Raw genomic sequence first — 23959 nt, 5'->3', positions numbered from 1 at the left:
TGGTTGTTACAATGATACTAATGAAGGCTCTGTTCCATTCTGGTTGTTACAATGACACTAATGAAGGCTCTGTTCCATTCTGGTTGTTACAATGATACTAATGAAGGCTCTGTTCCATTCTGGTTGTTACAATGATACCAATGAAGGCTCTGTTCCATTCTGGTTGTTACAATGATACCAATGAAGGCTCTGTTCCATTCTGGTTGTTACAATGATACTAATGAAGGCTCTGTTCCATTCTGGTTGTTACAATGATACCAATGAAGGCTCTGTTCCATTCTGGTTGTTACAATGATACCAATGAAGGCTCTGTTCCATTCTGGTTGTTACAATGATACTAATGAAGGCTCTGTTCCATTCTGGTTGTTACAATGATACCAATGAAGGCTCTGTTCCATTCTGGTTGTTACAATGATACCAATGAAGGCTCTGTTCCATTCTGGTTGTTACAATGATACCAATGAAGGCTCTGTTCCATTCTGGTTGTTACAATGATACCAATGAAGGCTCTGTTCCATTCTGGTTGTTACAATGATACTAATGAAGGCTCTGTTCCATTCTGGTTGTTACAATGATACTAATGAAGGCTCTGTTCCATTCTGGTTGTTACAATGATACTAATGAAGGCTCTGTTCCATTCTGGTTGTTACAATGATACTAATGAAGGCTCTGTTCCATTCTGGTTATTACAATGATACTAATGAAGGCTCTGTTTCATTCTGGTTGTTACAATGATACTAATGAAGGCTCTGTTCCATTCTGGTTGTTACAATGATACTAATGAAGGCTCTGTTCCATTCTGGTTGTTACAATGATACTAATGAAGGCTCTGTTCCATTCTGGTTGTTACAATGATACTAATGAAGGCTCTGTTCCATTCTGGGGGTTCCTTGAAATCTCAGTTAATCTCAAGAGTTATGCTCGAAATTAAGACGTCTGAGAACCACTGTGCTACACTAAATTATTAGTATCATTGGTAAGACCTGTGTGAAGGAAGTAAGGAAGAGGCCCTATTTCTTTACATATAGAACTATATATACAGAGCCTATTGCTATTATTACTTAAGTATAAAAGTAAAAATACTTCTCCCAGCTCTGGTGTCCACAGTAAAAACGGACAACACCTCTTTCAACGCTTTATTTCTGAAGTAGTTTTTTTTTTTTTTTACTTTTTTTCTTCTTTTTTGCAAGTGATAAGACTTTCCTCCCCCAAAAAAACAAAAACATAAAAACAAAAACAAAAAAAAGTTACAAAATCGTTTCTATGTAATCAAAAAATCCTGTAGTAATAAGAGACTGACTTGATAAAAAACAAACATGTAGAACGTACATACATACATACATACATACTGTACATACATACATACATACTGTACATACATACATACAGAACGGTCGTGAGAGTAACAGAAAAAACGTTGTTGGCAAAAACCCCATTTTGACCCTTTGACCCTGTGAACGTCGGTCAGCGTAGGGTGCATGCAGCCCGAGAAGTACTCTGTAATCTGACTAAGTAATCTGTAATATCCTACAGGAAGTCCTACAGATGGAAATGATGAGAAATCTAGCGGTAAACAACTTTAAAAATAACAACCTGCACACAACATGTGTGTGTGTGTGAGTGTGTGTGTGTGTGGGGATCGACCAGACTGCTGACGCTAAAGGTGGCGTAAGAGATGTTTCTTGTTGTTAAATGAAGTGTTATAAATATCTCTATATTGTGATAAAAGTGTCTCTCCAGCTCTTTAACGCATAAAGACCCGAGGCCGATTCTACCAATGACCTTCTAAAATCAGTAGTTATCAACACTTTCAAGATTTTTTTCAAAAATGTTCAAAAATCGCAGCTGTGAGCTTGTAGATCTGCTGTTTTTGAATAGCCAACAAAAAAAATCTAAAATGATACAGATGGTTTTAATTAAACAATACATGTTCAGGTCGGGATATCAATTTCATCCAATCAGAAGAGAGAACTCATGCAGGATAAACAAGTTAAATTGGTAAAGTGATGAAACACCAAAAAAAAAGGAAAGTAGTGAGAAAGACAACATTGAACACTATAAAATTTAAGCTGATAAACACGGGTTCTCTATCCTGATTGGACGGAATTGGAATCCTGACCTGAAAATTAAAAAAAAATCTGTTTATATTAAAGAGCTGGAGAGACCCCCCGTTAAGAGTTACAAACCCTCTATAGCAATGATTGCTATCACAATATAGATAAAACCATTTTTTTGGTTCTAATTCATTAAGACCTGGAAGGGAACGCATTCTGTCATTTTTTGATTTCTTTGGCTATTCAAAAAATAGCAGATCTACAAGCTCATAGATGAGCTTGTAGATCTGTTTTTTTAAATCGTGACAATTTGTGCAAATCTTTGAATATATATATATTTTTATATTAAATGTTTTGTTCCAGGGACCCCCCAGAGGCAAAGATTTGAGTTACAAATGTTCACTTTACAATATATATATTCAAAGATTTGCACAAATTTTCACGTTTTTTCAAAAATCTACAAGCTCTTAGTGCTTGTAGATCTGCTATTTTTAAAATAGCCAAAATAAATCTTAAAATGACACCGCCGACACGTTCCCAGTCTTTAATGGGTTAAGCAAAAAAAATAAAAATAAAACATCACGTACAGCAGCATTAGCGGTGAGGTGTGTCAAGGTGGTGTAGTCCAGGTTTCACAGTGTATTTTACAAACCAGCAGGATTTCCTTATTTCCCCCCAAAAAACAAACAAACAAACAAACAAACAAACAAACAAACAAACGGCTTCAAGCAAAGACTGGTATTATTTGGAACATACAAAATAAATTTTATTATTCTTCTCCATCTCTTCATGTCTACATGGTTATTAGAATTTATTTCTTTTTTTTCCTCTTCTTCTCCTAGACACTGGCATGGTGAAAAGGTAAACACACCCAAATTAACTAATAATCCTGACAATAACATCAATAATTAATTGACTAATATGATAAATATTGAATATTAATCAATTAACTAACATCTCTGTCAAGTCCAAGATTTTCTTCTTCTTCTGAAAATATAAACTGAACGTGAAAAGCAATTCTTCTTCTTCTTCTTCTTCGTTTTTCTTTAACATAATAAAAAGGAGAGCCATGGGGCGTGGCCACATGGAGGCGTGGCCAGGGCCATGGGCGTGGCCACACACAAACACGGTAGGTAGGGAGGGAGGGAGGGTGGGTAGGGAGGGGCAGGGGGGCGGGGCTTAGGGTTGCGCCCCAGTGGCTGCTGGGACTTGCGGTGCCAGAGTGTTGGGGGCGGAGATGACGGGCGACCCGGCGGCCATGTTGGCCAGAGGCTGTGTCGACGACATGGACGTGATGCCTGGAGGAGAAACACACACACACACAACAATGTTACACATCACAACAATGTTACACATCACAACAATGTTACACATCACAACAATGTTACACATCACAACAATGTTACACACACCACATTACAACTAGGCATGTAACGATTCACTCAACTCACGATAAGATTCCAATCACGATATGATTTTTCACAACTTTTTAAACACAAAATTATTTTCCAGACACATTTTTAATTATTTCTCTGACACAAATCCATCATTTTCTTCTCTTTTATTGTCTTTTTAACAATACTGTGTTTTCTCTTATCCTCTTTTCAATACAGTAGCAAATGACTGAAAACTATCAATTATCTTACAAAGATCCTGTACTTTCTTTTGCACACATGTCAGTGACATCACTGACGAATCCTTTGGTATCTTTATAACCAGCTTCTAACATAATGTTGTACGTCCGTGCTACTTCCGGGTTGCATAACAGTGACATCACTGTCCAATCCTTGGTATCTTTATCGTAGCCTTTCAACATGTGTTGAGCAGCGGCATCACTACACGCTGTATTTAGTTTTTTCACGCTTGCTAATGAAACATTAAATGTCTATTTTTGGCGTGCGACATGCATGCATAGAAGACATGCTGTCTGTCTACTATGGAACCCTACATGACTGAGAACTGTAATCCATGTGAACTCACACTGCGTTCACACAAGAGGCGACTAAAGCTACAACAACCATGTCCCTGTGTGAACGAGGGGGGGGGGGGGTACACTATGAACCCTTTATATCAGGGGTCTTCAACGTTTTCAAGCCAAGGACCCCCTAGCTGAGAGAGATGTAGCAGCAGGGACCCCCTCTATATATTGTGTAAAATTGTGTTGCAGATTTAACTTTTCGATTAATAGATAGATAGATAGATAGATAGATAGATAGATAGATAGATAGATAGATAGATAGATAGATAGATAGATAGATAGATAGATAGATAGATAGATAGATAGATAGATAGAGCTAGCTGGATTCATGTTAATGTGTGTTTTCAGACAGTTAACCTTTGAAACCCTCAATATTTAGTCAACTTGACCGTTAGCTCTGTACTTGGTCTGCTCTTTTTCCCCTCTACACCGACTCTCCGAAAATAGCAGATCCACAAGCTCACAAAGCGCGAGGCGTTGTGAGCTTGTTGGATCGGCTATGTTCGGCTAATGTTCCCCACCACACAAAGATTTGGCGGACCCCCTGTAGTAACTCTGAGGACCCCCTAGGGGTCCCGGACCCCCTGTTGTAGACCCCTGCTTCATATGTAATACTGTAAGTGTAGGCTATGGATCAGTGGTCCTCAAACCTTTTCATGTCAAGGACCCCCAAATTGACACTTATTCGCCCCGCAGACCACCATTTGAAAATATATTTTCAGGGACCGCCATAAGAGATTATATTTGTACGGCTCTAGCAGTGATGTATTTAAAGTATGTAAAATCATTATTATAATGTTAGTTAGGCTCCACTACATGGTCAGTCCATACATACATGTGTTATTATTCACACATGGAAAGGGGGGGAAAACAGCTGGTTTACAGTTCATTATTCCTCCTATTAGCAGGGCTGACAAACCCTGGATTCTGTACGGGTCTCCTTCATTTCAAACACATCTCCTTCAGGACTCATTGATTGTCATATTTTAGTCATTCTGAAATGTTTTAGTTTTTGTCTAGTTTTAGTCGACTAAATATCATAAGATTATAGTCGACTAAATCTACAGTTGATTTAGTCGACTATAATGTATGTTGGCGGTGCCTTGATGGCGTCGTAATGGCTGGTTTTACACTTGGTTGCATGCTGAAAATAGCAGATCTACAAGCTCACAACGCGTCTAGTTTAGTTCTACTGGATCTCTTCTTCACTCGTCCCTCCCTATTATTTTCATCTAGTTTTTATTTGCTGTCAAAATTGTCAGTACATTTAGTTTTAGTTTTAGTCATCATAGCTTTGTTTTCGTCACTGAAAAAAGGGTAGATGACGAACACTATGACATTTGTCATAGTTTTAGGAGGTAGATCAGGTATATTTACATATATTTACATATATTTACATACCTGCCATCATACTAGATGAGCTGACAGGTGTGTTGCTGGCAGCCATTCCTCCTGGAGTTGCTCCTCTACCCTGGTCCTTAACGATGGGGTCTGGATGGAAACACAGTTATCATTAATTATTATCATTATCATCATCATCCTGGTCCTTAACGATGGGGTCTGGATGGAAACACACAGTTATCATTAATTATTATCATTATTATTATCATCATCATGCTGGTCTTTAACTCATCGGCTGCCATTGATGGCAACACAATTAATTTTTCTCAGAAAAACGCTCTAAGTCGCTGGCAAAGGCAGCTATAGATGATGTTTAACTCTGGCAGTCAGTGAGTTAACGATGGGGTCTGGATGGGAACAAAGTTATTATTAATCATCATTATAGACCAAACCAAAGTGTGACATCACTGCCACTAGAGGGCGCTATCCCTCTCACTAACGCTCATTATAAGATTCCCAACAGATCCTGTTGTTTAGGGCATCGCTGGTTTCATTTCATTCAACGTTCCTCCTGGGGGTTTGGCTGGACAGGCGCTCCCTACCGAGACATATTATACTTCAGAGAATAACTGACAAACAAGCTCACAAAGCCTCGCGGACGGACGCGACCGTTGTGGGCTTGGAGGTCTGCTATTCTCGGCCGTTCTATGCGCGCGACGGGGCCTAAATTAGGCCTGATGGGGCTGCAGCCGATTGAAAGTTTTCAAACTTTTTAAATGTGTATATTGACCCATTAAGACTGGGAACGCATCTTGTGTCATTTTTAGATTTCTTTGGGCTATTAAAAAAAAGCAGATCTACAAGCTCATAGCGCGAGCTTGTAGATCTGCTTTTTTTTTAAGGGAACATTTTTAACTCAAATTTTTGCTTCTGGGGATTTTACAAATGTATTCTAAAAAAACATATGTTGCTATAATATCAGTGGTTCTCAAACTTTTTCATGTGAAGGACAAACCAAAATGATATGTATTTGGCCGTGGACCCCCATCTCAAAATATGTTGTTCCAGGGATGCTTAGATAGATAGTTATTAGGTAGTTATAATAAACATATAATTACAGAAGTAAGGGTGATCCATGGTTAGATAGATAGTTATAATAATAATAAACATTAACATACAGAAGTAAGGGTGATCCATGGTTAGATAGATAGTTATAAAGATAGTTATTAGATAGTTATAATAATAATAATAATAATAATAATAATAAACATTAACATACAGAAGTAAGGATGATCCATGGTTAGATAGTTATAATAATAATAATCATAATTACAGAAGTAAGGGTGATCCATGGCCTCTCGGGCCGTCAGGCGAGCTTGATGGTCGTAACGCAGCAGCTTGTCCAGGAAGTCCAGAGCCTCTGTACTGACCAGGTGTTGGTTCTCACTGTGAACGAACCTCTCCCACCGTTTACGAGAGTGTCTGCAAGATAACATATGAACCATCTGTTAACACAGTGTCTGCAAGATAACATATGAACCATCTGTTAACAGAGTGTCTGAAGATAACATATGAACCATCTGTTAATACAGTGTCTGAAGATAACATATGAACCTTCTGTTAACAGAGTGTCTGAAGATAACATATGAACCATCTGTTAACAGTGTCTGCAAGATAACATATGAACCTTCTGTTAACACAGTGTCTGCAAGATAACATATGAACCATCTGTTAACAGAGTGTCTGCAAGATAACATATGAACCATCTGTTAACAGTGTCTGCAAGATAACATATGAACCATCTGTTAACACAGTGTCTGCAAGATAACATATGAACCTTCTGTTAACACAGTGTCTGCAAGATAACATATGAACCATCTGTTAACAGAGTGTCTGAAGATAACATATGAACCATCTGTTAACAGAGTGTCTGAAGATAACATATGAACCATCTGTTAACAGAGTGTCTGAAGATAACATATGAACCATCTGTTAACAGAGTGTCTGAAGATAACATATGAACCTTCTGTTAACAGAGTGTCTGAAGATAACATATGAACCATCTGTTAACAGAGTGTCTGAAGATAACATATGAACCTTCTGTTAACACAGTGTCTGAAGATAACATATGAACCTTCTGTTAACAGTGTCTGCAAGATAACATATGAACCTTCTGTTAACAGTGTCTGGGAGATACAATAAACACCATTATGAAACCTCTCCCACCGTTAGCGAGAATGTCTGAAACACTATTCAGCACTCTAGCCCCTCAAAGGCACCACATTCAAAACTACAAAACTATTAAAACAAAGGATGAATAGTGATGTCACCATTATGCAACACGGAAGTAGCACGGACGTACGCGATTATGTTCGAAGCTGGATATAAACGTTATAAACGATGATGCTAGGGTGATACTATAGACCTCACACCTAGCACTCACCTAACCCCTGTTCATGATGCTAGGGTGATACTAGACCTCACACCTAGCACTCACCTAATCTCTGTTCTCAGGCATGCAAACAGCCCCGTGGTGAAAAAGGTGACAACATGTTGTTTTCTTTCGGGTCAGGTGTCACACAATTGCCCTATTTGGGTTCAAAAAGGTGACTGTAGCTGAAAAGTGACACTTTTGCATGTCTGTGTTCTAGTGGTGGGAAAAAAACCTTATTTATAAAAACGATTTCGTTCACAGCAATGATTCGTTCACGTTCTCGTCCAGTAGCGGTATTTTCTAGTGAATAACACCATCGTGGGAGCGTTGTTATTACGTCGCACGTACAGCCCGTACCTCCCGTCCTGTGTGCGGGGGGAGGGGATGGGGGGGGCATGAACGATAGCGTCAACTAGTTCTTTTGAACGAATCGATCATGAACGACCCATCACTAACCCTGCTCATGATGCTAGGGTGATACTAGACATAGAGGACAGAGAACAGCAACTTGCACCACCTCACACCAAGTTCACACTTAGCCTAGTTATAGCTTAAATGGCTTTAAAAAACCCATTTAGACCAGGAAAGTATCTGTGTCATTTATTTATTTATTTGGCTATTCAAAAATAGCAGATCTACAAGCTCCTAGCGTGCCGCGCTAGGAGCTTGTAGATCTGCTATTTTTAGAAAAATCATATAAATTTGTGCAAATCTTTAAATATATATTCATTTATTTTTAACATTTGTAACATATTTTGGTTCCAGGGACCCTTTGAAGCAAAGATTTGAGTTATATATATATATTCAAAGATTTGCACACATTTTCACGATTTTTCAAAAAAATAGCAGATCTACAAGCTCATAGCGTGGCACTCGGATATCTGCTATTTTTGAATAGCCAAATAAATCTAGAAATGACAGAGATGTGTCCCCGGATTGAATGGGTTAAGCTATAACTAGGCTACGTTTGAACTTAGTGTGAGGTGATGCACCTGGGTCCAGGTCTACAAGATACTAGAGCAGGGGTCTTCAACATTTTCAGGCCAAGGACCCCCTAGCTGAGAGAGAGATGAAGCAGGGACCCCCTCCTCTATATTGTATAATATTGTGTTTCAGATAAACTTTTGCTGCTCTTTTTTCCCTCGAAACCTATAACCTCTTTGCCAAAAATAGCCGATCTACAAGCTCACAACGCCTCGCAGCGTGAGGCGTTGTGAGCTTGTAGATCGGCTATTTCTACTAGTTCTCCTCAGAAAAGGGACGCTAGGGTTCAAGTGGTTAATGTAAAAAATAATCATATCACACTAAGATTTAGCGGACCCCCCTTTAGTAACTCTGAGGACCCCCTAGGGGTCCCGGACCCCCTGTTGAAGACCCCTGGACTAAAGGAACCAGTGCCTATGTACCTGTCTAACTACTGCACTAGAGTGAGAAACATCCAAGGGCACACCACCAGAGGGAGCTCCACTCATCTCATTCCCCCCGGATTCGGCACAACAAACATGGGGATGAAATGCATGAATTCAACCATCATGCCACCAAAATGTAGACTGCCCTTCCACCAGCCATCAAAAGGTGTGACTCCCTACCCTCCTTCAACACCGCCATGAGAGAGCAGAGCACCTGTCTGCAATGTGCAACAGAACCTAGACAAGACTTCTAGCTTGACACCAGAAAATAAAAAACCATCAACATCACACCTGAGTGTGATGTTGATTTTGACAGCAACATTTTGATGTAGTTTTAGTCATAGTCTTTTGAATAAAATTCCATTTAGTTTTAGTCATAATTATTTCAGTCATCTGAAATGTTTTAGTTTTTGTCTAGTTTTAGGCGACTAAATATCATGAGATTATAGTCGACTAAATCTACAGTTGATTTAGTCGACTATAATGTATGTTGTCGGTGCCTTGATGGCATCATAATGGCTGATTTTACACTTGGTTGCATGCTGAAAATAGCCGATCTACAAGCTCACAACGCGTCGCAGCGCGACGCGTTGTGAGCTTGTAGATCTGCTATTTTCAGAGCGCAACACCCGAGCGCAATCAAGCATAAAATGACTTGTCTTTTAGTTCTACTGGATCTCTTCTCCACTAGATCCCTCACTAACACTTTAGTCTAGTTTTTATTTGTTGACAAAATTGTCATTATATTTAGTCTTAGTTTTAGTCATCACAGCTTAGTTTATATTTAGTTTATATTTAGTTTATATTTAGTTTTCGTCAGTGAAAAAAGGTAGTCGACCAACATCTTTCGTCATAGCTTTAGTGGACGAAACCAACCCTGCCTGAGTGTCTAAACATCATGAATACAGTGAGGTCGGACCCTTACCTTCCCAGAATGTCGTTGAATCGAGGATCTAACTCGATGTTGTACTTGTCTATGTAGTCGTACAGGTCCTCTGTGCCCAGGACCTTAGCGATTCGCACCAGCTGCAGAGCAGGACAACACACACATGAACAACATTAATACAACTCATGGAGTTGAATGATTTACATTTAACGCAACTTAAGAATGATCCTAGGACCCTGTACAATGGAACGGACGGATGTGAATCCAGTCCAAAAAAAACGCCACTTCGTTTCGCTCCAATGATAGGATCTTGAGAAAAAGGTCCACACACACCCCCACACACACACTTAACCACTTTTCACTTAAAATAAATTCAAAAGGTTCAAGAATAGCAGATCTACATTCTCACAACGTGTCTCATTGTGACGTGTTGTGAGCTTGTGGATCGGCATTTTTTTTGCTACTTGTGAGTGACACTGTAGTTTAGGGCATTAATTTACAAAAACCTAAATTAAGTTTCAATATTGAGATTAGATTGGTCCTCTAAGACTTAACCGTAAATGTTGCATTGTAGAAAAAGCAGGAGAAACTAGAAAATGTGCTCCTCGGAGCACAAGTCTCCGCCAGCAGACCCGTGCTATTTTAATAGCAGGGGTCGTCTTGGTAGAACGGGTCGTCTTGGTAGAATGCACGTGGTTTTTGGTGTTCTGCAGGGGCGACTGAATATGTAGTGTCTGCATCTAAAAAATGTTCTTCTTGAAGCAATGTGTCATATGGGAGTCCTCGTAATTGACTGGTTTGTTCAAATGCTTGTCTGTCTTCTTCATCTTCATTGTCTTGAACAGTTTCAGCAGTTGATTGGTGTGTTTGATCTATGTCAGTTTTCTCTAGTGCTACATAATGTATTTGATCAAGGTGGCCAATTGTTACAGTATTAAGACTTCGGCCTTGTTGTGGGATCAATTCAACTCTATAGTCCTCTTCTGTGTTACTGTTGTAGATGAGTATGCTTTCTTAGCTTTGGCCTTCTGCGCCTTTGCTTGACCAATGTTAGGTGTTCTCAGAGGGACACACACACGCACGGACGGGTGATTTGTACTGGAAGGTACTGTTCCAATCAAGACCGATTGATCCTGTCTTACCTCACTTCAAAAAACATAAATGGCTTTTTGAAGTGACACACCTATTTATAGAATTTTATTTCGTCATGCGTCCCTCTAGCCAATCAAAGGCATTGGTGTCAACATATTGACACGTGTCACGTGGAGCTTGACCAATGTTAGCTTGGCTAGGAGGGATGTGAACACACGGCGGGACAAAGCGAAAACATACTCTCCACCTCCGGCGGAGACAATAAATGATGCCTCCAGCATATGGCCCCATATTACAGCATTCTGATTCCTCAGATATATTCCCATATGCCAGAGGAGTCACTTCCTACCTGGTCATAGTTGTCATGTCCGTGGAAGAAAGGCTCCTTCCTAAAGATCATGCTGGCCAGCATGCAGCCCAAACTCCACATGTCCAAACTGTAGTCGTACATCTGAAACAACACACATATACATAATAATTAATAATGATAATTATAGTAATAACAGATCTCTCAATGGGTCTGGTGGTCTTTAACCCATTAAGACCTGGGACGCATCTGTGTCACTTCTTGATTTGAGCTAAAAAGCATTATTTTACACTTTGGGCTATTCAAAAATAGCAGATCTACAAGTTCATAGCGCGGCACCGAGTGCCGCGCTATGAAATTGTAGATCTGCTATTTTTGAAAAATCGTGAAAATGTGTGCAAATCTTTGAAAATATATCGTTTAAAGCGAACATTTTTAACTCTATTCTTTGCTTCTCGGGGTCCCTGGAGCAACATAATTTGAGATGGGGGTCGGCGGTCAAATACATATCATTTTGGGGGTCCTTGACATGAAGAAGTTTGAGAACCACTGATATAGAAACATACGTTTTTTCAGAAAGACATTTGTAGAATCGGCTTCAGGTCTTAATGGGTCAAGACACTCAGAGGATCAGTGTCCAGATACGTGTCAAACTACTTCTCTACAGTGACTGATGTCCATGGGCACACATACTACTGGCAGTAGAAATGGAGTTCAGGAAGATCGGCCTCAAGCTCAATGCTAAGAAAACTAAAGTATTGACAGTTTACAGAGAGGACAAAACCATTGCCACTGCGGACGGGACAGTGCAAGGCAGTCGAGGACTTCAAATATCTCGGGGTCTGATGCACTGCAGTGTCACAGTGGAGCCAGTAGGAGGTGCACCGCGGTGCGACAGCTTAGCTAACAACACTGTAGAGCTCAAGACCCTGATGTTAGATAGGAGAGCGTGGAGGGCAGCCATTCGGGAGTCCTGAGCTGCTGCTGTTGTCTAGACCACACTCTCACATGGCATGTCCCATGAGCACAACACCAGAGGAGATTATCTGACCTCGTTCCCTCAAAGTTCAGCTCAAACAACGCATTCTACTACGCTGCCACCATTTAGACCTGGAACACCAATACGTATTTATAACTATACCTTTCAATACGGGAAGCCCTTTTGGTGTAGTTGTTGCTGTATACAGTCAGTAGCAACATTCATTTTGGATATATATTTGAATATAATGTTTTGATTTTCCAGAAAACTTGGGTCAGGATTTAGAAGGTGTTTTTCTTTTTTTAAGCGAAATGTTTTTACTCAAATCTTTGCTTCTAGGGGTCCCTGGAACAACATGTTTTGAAATGGGGGTCCGCGGCCAAATACATATCATTTTGGGTGGTCCTTTACATGAAAAAATAACCACTGACATTATAGCAACATGATTTTTTTTTTTAAACTGTTAGAATTTAGAAGACATGTGTAGAATCCCCCAGAAGCAAAGATTTGAGTTAAAAGAGTTCACTTAAAAAAATATATATTCAAAGATTTGCACACATTTTCCACGATACAAAAAATAGCAGATCTACAAGCTCATAGCGCGGCACTTGGTGCGTTCCCAGTCTTAATGGCTTAAAATAAAATTGTGCTTAGTAGAACACCGTGGTAGTATCATCCTCTGCCCCGTCCCCCCGCATTTCTATGTAAATACTAGAGGTTACGGTTAGGCTTAGGGTCACTGACTTTCTTCATGGAGGTCAGAACAGCTCTGCGGTGCAAAAGAACAGCTGAAATAAGTAGTAGTTATTGCCTACCCAGCCCAACACACTTACTGAGGCGGAGTATGTACCGCCTTCTGTGTAACATGTGGGGAGACTCACCTGGTAGTCTACATGTAGTTCTTACTGTGTGTGTGTGTGTGTGTGTGTGTGTGTGTGTGTGTGTGTGTGTGTGTGTGTGTGTGTGTGTGTGTGTGTGGGGGGGGGGGGAGACTCACCTGGTAGTCTACCAGTAGTTCAGGTCCTTTGAAGTACCTGGAAGCCACTCTGACGTTGTATTCCTGGTTAGGATGGTAGAACTCTGCCAGGCCCCAGTCAATGAGACGCAGCTGTGTGAGAAACATAATGTTAGGATGGTAGAACAGAACAGCTGTAAGCGCACATACATGTGAGTGAGCACCTCATATTGTTGTTGTCGGGCAGAAACCTTGCATCTCCGTATTTCAACTTTTGATGTTTTTTTCCTAACGTAATGCCTTATACTACTTCGTGCAAGAATGCTGAGCAAAAGTAGCCGATCTACAAGCTCTGCGATTTTCACTGTTTTCCAAACATTGTGTGTGTGGTGGGATTATAAATATTGAACCAAAGAAAGCTATTAACAAGAGCTGGTGACTAAATAATAACTAGATTTGGATCCATTGGAAGATTTCCTGAAAAGTAACAGTTGACAGAGACTGTATGTTACATTGAACTAAAGATAGATGGTGACACATTATATATCTGTGTTTATAGGAGAGACAGACAGAGACACACACACACACACACACACTTTTCTGTGTTCATAGGAGATGACAGACAGACAGACAGACAGACAGACAGACAGACAGACAGACAGACGGGTACCTTTCTGTGTTCGTGGTCGATCATAACATTGTGTGGTTTGACGTCTCTGTGCATGATGCCCATACTGTGACAGTAATCCAAAGCCTGGTGACAGATTAAACAGCAGGTTAGACAACATCATAACTAGTCTATTAGACCAGCGTTTCCCAACCGCCGCTCCGCAGCCCTTCAGTGTGCCGTCTGAGAGTGAGCCTTGGTGTTCCCATAAAAATTTGGAAGGAAAAAAAAGAAAAAGAAAAAAAAATGAATAACCCCCAAAATTAAATGTCATCTGCCCCTAGCGGTTAAGCTGACGGATGTCAGTGGATGTAATGGATGCGACTCAAAGTTAACTTATACTCAGCTATTTAGTTTGTTGCCGTCAGACCTTCCTAGCACGCGTTATCAAAGAAATCTCAATCGAAAATCGGCGATCGCAAATCAGCAAAAAGTGGTCGTTTTCAAGACGTTTTGGCCATTATCTCTGGAACAGAAGGTCCAATCTGCTCTGTTCAAAGCTTGTTGGATGCGTGACTTTGAGGACATTAAGCGCATCATAAATGCCCCGCAGCAGTGGGGCGGCAGTGGCTCAGGGGTAGAGTGGGCCCGGGTAGAGTGAACTGGAAACTGCAAGGTTTCCAGTTCGATCCCGGGCTGGGGCGCTCCCCCAGAGTTAGTGTAGAAGTGTCCTTGAGCAAGACGCTGAACCCCTAATGGCTCCCGATGAGCAGGTTGGTGCCTTGCATGGTTTCCTCCTCCATTGGTGTGTGAACGTGTGTGTGAATGGGTTAATGGCACAATCAATGTAGAGCGCTTTGGATAAAAGCGCTCTATAAATGCACCATTTAAGCACATCATGACATCTTTTCGTTTCATTTGGGTTTTCGGGCCTAAATGTATGGCAATTGTTCGTTCGTGTGTGTGTGTGTGTGTGTGTGTGTGTGTGTGTGTGTGTGTGTGTGTGTGTGTGTGTGTGTGTGTGTATATATAACTAGTTTCTGTGCATGATGCCCATACTGTGACAGTAATCCAAAGCCTGGTGACAGATTAAACTAGTCAGACAACAACTCTAGTCTAACTAGTCTATTCAACGACTAGTTAGACTTAAACTACTCAACTAGTCTATTAAACAGTGCCGTCTCTACTAATCCTTTACGAAATACTAGTCGTCTAAACAATTATTTATTATAATAGTTTTATAGCAGAACATTGTATTCTGTGAAAACCTTTTTGACCCAAAGCAGTCACAGCTCTCTTGTCAACTTCCTTGACCCATTACGTCATTTTACATTTTTTGCGATGGCTATTCAAAAATATCAGATGTGCAAGCTCACAGCAGGTCACTTTGTGGCACGCTGTGAGCTGGTACCTCTACTTTTTTTTTCTTCTCTTCTAGGGGTCCCTGGCACAAAAAAAATTCAGATGGCCATCCGCGGCCAAATACATATCCTTTGGGGGGTGTAGAATCGGCCTCAGGTTTCAATGGGTTTTGTGATCTCAGGTTTCTCAGGTTTCTAGGATATTTGAAGAAGAACCAATGACGCATGGTCGAAAAACACCCCAAAAATATATCTAAACATTTGAATTCAGGCAATTTAAAAACTTTCTGGGGTTTAACGCAACAGCCTGAGTAGACGTTAAAATGACCCCGGAGGTGAAACACCCCTCCCCCTCCCCCTCCCCCTCCCCCAACCGCGACCGTATGCATTTTGTCAATAAAGATATCAGTCAATCGATCGATCTCTGAGGTCCTTACCTTCAAGATTTCATACATGTAGAACCGTATGTCAAAGTCAGATAGGGTTTGATACAATTGCTGAGGGAAAAAAAAGAAAAGGAAAACGCGTGCAAACATCAAAAATACATCCGGACATCAAATTAAATATGTGCATAATAAACGTAGTTCAAGACGTCACGTAAAAGAAGAGGCAACGAGCCGTACCTTGAAGTCTGTATTGTTGACATGTTCAAAAACCAGAGCTGGGGTTCGAGACTGAAACAGAGAGGAATCACGTGTTCATGTTCTGCTGCGATGTTTGACAACAAACAACACGTTAGTGCTTCTCAACTAGAGCTGAGAGAAGTGCAGGAACTAAGGGTTTATTATGTTTATCAATGTAGGCATTTAGCACAGGCTCTCTAAGCAAATGAAATGAATAGAAATAGTAATCTAGGATCATAGGTGAACCAAGAACCTATCATCAGTCTAAATCAGGGGTCTTCAACGTTTTCAGACCAAGGACCTCCTAGCTGAGAGAGAGATGAAGCAGGGACCCCCTCTATATTGTATAAAATTGTTTAAGATAAAAGTTTTTTTGTATTACTTGATCTGCTCTTTTTTCCCTCTACAACTAAACCTCTTTGCCAAAAATAGCCGATCTACAAGCTCACAACGCCTCGCGCTGCGAGGCGTTGTGAGCTTGTAGATCGGCTATTTTTGGCTAAAGTTCTCCTAAGAATAGGGATTCTATAGGGTTCAAGTCAAGTGGTTAATGTAAAAAAATATATATCACACAAAGATTTGGCGGACCCCCTGTAGTAACTCTGAGGACCCCCTAGGGGTCCCGGACCCCCTGTTGAAGACCCCTGGTCTAAATAGTATAATATCAAAACAATCGGTACATTGAAACTACACACTAATAGGATGCCAGGTCTACACATGAACCTGTCATCTGTCTACATAACATGATATCTACATAACATTTTAGTCTTTGCATAACACTGCAAGGTTGTCAAGGCTAGGGTAAGTGCTACGGGCTATAAGGTGGAGTCTGAAGAGTTGAGTCGCCCTGGGGCAAATCCGGCGGTATATAGAATGGGGCGACTGGGGGCGAGTGTGTTTTGGGGCGAGTCTTCCGGTTACCTTATGGACTTCTGTCATCTGTTTTCCGAGGCGAACTTCTCCGCCCAGCCCAATTCTTATGGAATACTTTCATTGCCGTAAGCAAGGAAATACTTCCCTTTTGTTGTTACTTTTGGGTCAATTTATTTATTTATTTATTTTTTAAGTAGCCGTGTAATAAGCGAGATAATGTATGGGGAGGTGGTCATTATTGAAAATTAAAGCCCTTCAGGGTGATTATCCACCTCCGCTCCGCGTCTGTGTCCTTATCGGAGTCCTTAACGATATCGTTTAACATTAATTAAACTCACCACAGGGTCCTTAACGATATCTAACATTAATTAAACTCACCACAGGGTCCTTAACGATATCTAACATTAATTAAACTCACCACAGGGTCCTTAACGATATCTAACATTAATTAAACTCACCACAGGGTCCTTAACGATATCTAACATTAATTAAACTCACCACAGGGTCCTTAACGATATCTAACAGGGAGATGATATTTGGACCTCCTCTCAAGTTCTCCAGAATCTTGATCTCTCTCTTGATTTTCTTTTTTTTCACCGGCTGTAACAACACACATTGTCATCACACACACCACTCACTCACTCACTTACATTTTAGTGCAAGTTGCAGAACAATAAATAAATGCATAAATAAAATGTACAACCAGGTAATTGCACAAGACAAGTAAGTGAACAGCAAGACTTTTACACGCCTACATAAAACAATAGGTGCGTCAGAGAGGACCAAACTAGGGCCCATAAGAAAAAGAAACAGAAACACTTTCCCAATAAACAATCCTCCATTTAATTTCATTAAGACATGAGGCGAATCTAAATCCTAACATTTTGAAAAAAATATAAAAAAATGTTTTTTCACGTTTTTTCAAAAATAGCAGATCTAAAAGCTCATAGCGCGGCACTCGGTGCCGCGATATGAGCTTGTAGATCTGCTATTTTTGAATAGCCAAAGAAATCTAAAGTGACAGATTCCGTTCCGCGTTCCAGGAATGGGTTAATTTCATTAAAATGTGTTTTTGAACAGGGTTTCTGCCTGTTTATGCCAGTTATATTTAAGACTTTTAAGACTCTTTAATGCCACTTCAATTTAACCACTTGCAACGCTAGCATCCCTATTGCGGAGGGGCTTTTGCCGAAAATACCTGATCTACAAGCTCACAACGCATCACCAATTTATAGATATACAAAAAAGCACAAACCAATTTGTAAAATAAATCCCATAATCTTATTTCTACCTGTCTGTCTGTGGCATTTTTAAGAACTTTGAAGCATGAATTAAAGACTATTTAAAGATCTGCAGAAACCCTGTTGGTAGACGGTGTGAGTGTTTTTTTTCTTCTTCTACATTTAATTAAAAAACGAGACAAAGTGTGTACCTTGAGTATTTTGACGACCACCTTCTCATTGTTTGTGATGTTTATGGCTTCAAACACTTCACTATATTTGCCTCTTCCTAGTTTTCGGACCAGCTGATAGTCATCTTGATTCCTGAAAGAAAAGAAAAAAATCAATCCGTCAAACTTAAACACTTTCAAACCTTATCTTCATAAAATTGGTCCTCACTATTAATGCTCATTATAAGTGTCTCATTGGAGGGCTGTGGACAGGTTTCTGAACTGTCCACAGCCCTCCTGTGAGACACAGACTGAGCAGACAGACATGTCAACATCTCTTCCATCAAGGTTGTTTCCCACAGACCCTGAAAACAGCAGTAATCAATAATAATCTAGTCCAGGGGTCTTCAACAGGGGTCTTTCAACTAGGGGGATCTCAGAGCTACTATAGGGGGTCCACCAAATCTTTGGGTTTCTTTTTTTTTACTTTAACCACTTGAACGCTAGCATCCCTATTCTGAGGGGAACATTAGCCGAAAATAGCCGATGTACAAGCTCACAACGCCTCACGCTGCGAGGCGTTGTGAGCTTGTAGATCAGCTATTTTTGGCAAAGAGGTATAGTGTAGAGGGGAAAAAATCGCAGACCAAGTAAAAAAAAAAGAAGCTTAATCTGAAACACAATTGGCCTGAAAAACGTTGAAGACCTCTGATCTAGACAATTATAGGCCCATAATATCAAAGCTCCCGTTTCTAAGTGAAATGATTTAAAAACACTGTATTTCAACAACTGAGCAACTTCTTTATCATCACAGCACTGACACTGATATGTTCCAGTCAGTACTGTGACCACATCACATCACAGCACTGACACTGATATGTTCCAGTCAGTACTGTGACCACATCACATCACAGCACTGACACTGATATGTTCCAGTCAGTACTGTGACCACATCACAGCACTGACACTGATATGTTCCAGTCAGTACTGTGACCACATCACAGCACTGACACTGATCTGGTCTGATATGTTTCAGTCAGTACTGTGACCACATCCAACCCGATCTCACCCCAACACGGTGAAATAACTCGGACTGCAATTCTGTAAATAGGTGACTAGAAAACGCCAAAAGCCGTGCACAGGAGCTGCCAATCCCCACCATTGACTTTGTTAAGTTTTTGACCATGACGAGGACGCGCATGTAAACAAAGCGTGCGTGCGAGACGGCGGAGGGTCCCGACTAACGCCTGGAACAATAATATTTCTAACGTGATCCTCCATTGCAGAGTGATCGCCGATCGAAAACGGCTCATTTCCACCACGTTAAAAATAAATGGAGATATTAAGCTTTTAGTCAAGGAGTTAACATTGGAGCGGCCGACCGGAATCATTTTTGACATGGATCCACATCCGGCCTCTCCTTCTTAGAGACTCCTTGGATGATCCCAAAGTTTCGTTAGAGCGCCCCACGTGGGAAAAATATATAAAATAAATAAACAAAAATAAATAAAAAAAAATGTTTCAAAGATTGTCTATTTAACACATTCCATGCCAGAGTTTAATCTCATAATGTACTCACCAGTGCCAGCGTTTTATTGTTGTTTTTTTGTTTTTTTCATGTCGCCACAGACCTCGCTAAATAAGTTAAAAGTGCGCGTTCATTTGGTTCTAAACACACAGCGGATCTGTGAGAAACGGCCAGCGAAAATAGTTTCCAAATGCGAGCCGCCATCTTGAAGATACAGTGGATCAACGCTAAACAGTGATCAGCGAGGAGAAAAACAACAACCGAGAAAATCGAGTTTTAAACAGGATCCCAGACAGGAAGCGGATACGATCGAAAAAAACGGAACCCGAATAATTCTGTTTCCGACCGGAAACCGGAAACGGAAATGGATCAAAAAAATTCGGAAAGTGCACCTGGGGCAATTTCAATGGGAATCGGCGGTTCGCGTAGATCTACGCGACTGGCACGCTGCGGCTTTAAATAGGTTCGCGTAGATCTACGCGACTGGCACGCTGCGGCTTTAAATAGGTTCGCGTAGATCTACGCGACTGGCATTCAATGTGTTAAGGTAATTACGCTGGCAGGGGGATAAAAAACGATAAGGCGGGTAATGTGTTAAACAGTCAACAGCATCAGGAAATTGTCACACCATCAGTGGTTCTCAAAGTGGATCCCAGGGACTCTCAGGGTCCCCTTTGGGAGGGTTCTAAATTGACCACGTCTGTAACTCTGAGAGTGTACAAATGGAACCAAATGGACCCGCTAGGGTCCATTTGGTTCCATTTGTACACTGTCAAGAGACTAGTTAAGGGGAGACGTTGGAATTCTAGAGTTTGAGAACCATTGTCATAGCTGACAATCTAGCGAGGACACAACCTTAGTAACACACATGTAAGTGTAGAGAGAGTGTCTTACCCCCATTCGACCACATGGGACTCGTAGTCCCAGTACTCTCGGGGTCTCTGTGTGTTTACATCGGGGTAAACTCGGGAGCGACTTGGAACGGGGCCAGACATATTCTACACAGACACAGAGTCTCTAAATCTCCTGAAACATGAAAGAAACAAAAGAAACAATCAAACTAGAGTGTCATTCAAAAAGGTGCAGGTTAGGTTACATCACTGAGCTCAATGCAGATGAGTTATTAATATGGATATGTTTAGGGTTGATCAGACTGATCGATTATGAAGAATAATCATTTAATAACATTATCGATCCCTATGTTGGGCATGTCATCGATTGATTGATTGAATACTTTATTGACACTTTGCAAAGAGTACGGAGGTACAGTTGTGCAAGGGATAATGCATGGGGAGGTGGTCATTATTGAAATGTGGCTTTAAATTTCAATAATGACCACCTCCCCATGCATTATCCCGCTTATTACACGGCTACTTAATAAATACATAAATAAATTGACCCAAAAGTAACAACAAAACGAAGTATTTCCTTGCTTACGGCAATGAAAGTATTGGGCTGGGCGGACAAGTTGGATCAAATAGAATGACTTTTCGGTTATTGCATCGTCTATTTCTCACTTCAAATGTTTTCAAAAACATTCTTGAGAGCAACGTTTAGTTGTAAATGACATTGGTTGTTTGTTTACATGGCTGTCATGTTGGATAAAGCATCAAACCAAGCAGCGCAGGTTGATATGAGCAGGTGCTCTGAGTCTCTGATTACACAGCGGTCCGTTATTGAGCTCATCGGTCATTATCCAGAAATAATGACCGATGACTGACCAATCAGAATCGAGCATTCAACCAAGCCGTGCAATAAACAAGGATAACCCAAAAAGCCCTCTTCTGGGCTGGTTTACATTGTGGTCCTGTGTATTCAATTCATCAAGACATACAATACAATACTATACAAGAAATCATCAATAATAGGAGCAGGGAATAAATATATATATATATATATATATATATATATATATATATATATATATATATATATATATATATATATGGGAATTTCATGACCGTGGGGGACCCTGATAATACATTATAATAATAATAAATAAATAATAATAATGAAATATTTCTACCTTGGAGGGTTCCTCCAGGACGATGACAGATGTTATGAACAGGAACCGTTGAGATGCCTTGATGATTGTAGAGCTGGATGGAAACAGATCAAATAAACACACATTCAGGGCGTTATTCCACCGTACGGTACATTACATTACATTATGGACATTCAGCATCACACACACACACACACACACACACTACACCTGTGGTCCTCTATGTGGGGTGGAGGGGGTTTAACCTGCATGAAATGCAGCTCAAAGTGCTTTACAGAGCAAGAATACAATTACAATTAAGACCGGGTACGCATCTGTGTCCATATTCTATACTTTGGGATATTAAAAAAATAGCAGATCTACAAGCTCATAGCGCGGCGCTATGAGCTTGTAGATCTGCTATTTATTATTTTTTTATCGTGAAAATGTGCGCAAATCTTTGAATATATGTTTTTTAAAGGGAACATTTGTAACTCAAATCTTTGCTTCTGGGGGGGGGGGGGTCCCTGGAACAACATATTTCTAGTTGGAAATCCGCAGCCAAATACATATCATTTTGGGTGGTCCTTGACATGACAAAGTTTGAGAACCACTGATATAGAAACATAGGTTTTTCAGAAAACTGTTAGGATTTAGAAGACATTTGTAGAATCCCCCAGAAGCAAAGATTTAAGGTCCTTACACACCGGGGCGATTTTTTCGTGCGAATAATACGCTTTTTTTTAAAACCTTATAAAGTCAATGCAAGCGTACATGGCGCGAAAAAGCGGAAAAGCGAAGCGAAAAAGCGTCTTTTAATTATTCGGAACGAGTCCGAAATTTGCGTATATTCGCCCATTCGCCGGTGTGTAACCGCCTTTAGAGTTACAAATGTTCGCTTTTAAAAAAAATATATATATATATTCAAAGATTTGCACACATTTTTACAAAACAAAAAGCAGATCCACAAGCTCGTGACCTTGTAGATCTGCTATTTTTGAATGGCCAGAGAAATCAAAAAATGACACGGTCTTCTTTCCTGTTCTAAATGGGTTCATTAAGAGTTTCACTGTTATTTCTATAAGGTAGGTACAGTTACAGTAGGTATCTCTATGCCTAACTGTACATTGACAGTAAATTAATTGTGGACCAAATCACAGACCATATGGGTCCAAATCATGTCTAACAAACAGGCCTGTCACGATTAATACATCATCATCTAATCACAATTACTTTTACATAATAGTCATAATCGTTTCCATGTTGAAACATGTTCTGCTAGAAGTGAAAATAAACAAACCAAACCAAAAAATAACACATTTCCGAATATTAAAAAAGCAGAAATAGCAGATCTACAAGCTTAGGACGCATTGTAAGCTTGTAGATCAGCTATTTCTGCTATTTTTACATGTATAAAAGTATTAAATATGTCAATAATGTCTTTGCATATTCAAGTTATTTGTCATATCTGCCCTGTGGAATTTTTTATTACGAAGCCTAAAGGGCAAACAGAAATAAAAAAAAGTGTTCATATGTTCCAAATCAGTGATTTTCAACCTTTTTCATGCCAGGGACCCCTAAATTGATATACATTTGGCCGCGGACCGCCATCTGAAAATGTTGTGCCAGGGACCCCCCCAGGAGCAAAGATTTGAGTTAAAAATTTTCGCTTTAAAAAAATATATATATATATATATTCAAGGTTATGCACACATTTTCAAGATTTTTCAAAAATAGCAGATCTACAAGCTCATAGCGCGGCACTCGGTGCCGCGCTATGAGCTTGAAGATCTGCTATTTTTGAATAGCCAAAGCTAAGTGGTTAAAAATGATTGTGACGCTATGTTAACTACTTTCACTGGGGACCCCCTGGTACCCCCTCAGGGACCACTGGTGGTCCCCGGACCACTGGTTATGACAAACCCCAGATTCTGCTCTCCCCCCCGGAGAGCAGAATCTGTTCTTGAGAGATTACTAACGATGTGACACAACGTCCAGAACAAAGAGGTTCCACCGCGCCTTAAGGCCTAAACCAGGCTCTGGTCCGGTTCATCTCAGGAGCAGGAGAAGGCTCTGGAGCAAAACCTCAGACAATCAAAGCCTGTTTTTTATTCACAAATAAATAACGTCTTTAAACCCATTAAGACCTGGAATGCAT

At 40.3% G+C, this 23959-nt stretch overlaps 1 protein-coding gene across 1 annotated transcript in view; it reads right to left on the bottom strand.

The window, feature by feature from the left end:
• Positions 1–2795: 2795 nt before the first annotated feature.
• The window catches only part of LOC308084103 (casein kinase II subunit alpha-like), a 28228-nt gene continuing 7064 nt past the window's right edge, over positions 2796–23959 (bottom strand). The window contains exons 2-14 of the mRNA XM_080426604.1: positions 21844–21916; positions 20712–20843; positions 18332–18443; positions 17398–17499; positions 16027–16077; positions 15841–15900; positions 14106–14189; positions 13478–13588; positions 11544–11645; positions 10142–10242; positions 6707–6855; positions 5434–5523; positions 2796–3352 (exon numbers count right to left, since the gene is read on the bottom strand). Coding sequence (XP_080282730.1) covers positions 3234–3352; positions 5434–5523; positions 6707–6855; positions 10142–10242; positions 11544–11645; positions 13478–13588; positions 14106–14189; positions 15841–15900; positions 16027–16077; positions 17398–17499; positions 18332–18443; positions 20712–20812 — 1182 coding nt within the window. The 5' untranslated portion in view covers positions 20813–20843; positions 21844–21916 and the 3' untranslated portion in view covers positions 2796–3233. The remainder of the gene's footprint in view (positions 3353–5433; positions 5524–6706; positions 6856–10141; positions 10243–11543; positions 11646–13477; positions 13589–14105; positions 14190–15840; positions 15901–16026; positions 16078–17397; positions 17500–18331; positions 18444–20711; positions 20844–21843; positions 21917–23959) is intronic.

Source organism: Gymnoscopelus braueri (assembly GCF_963280865.1).
Source record: "Gymnoscopelus braueri genome assembly, chromosome: 4".
In the NCBI taxonomy this organism is placed as follows: Eukaryota; Metazoa; Chordata; class Actinopteri; order Myctophiformes; family Myctophidae; genus Gymnoscopelus; species Gymnoscopelus braueri.
The sequence above is the reverse complement of the archived record's forward strand: the minus strand, read 5'-3'. Positions and strand labels throughout refer to the sequence as shown.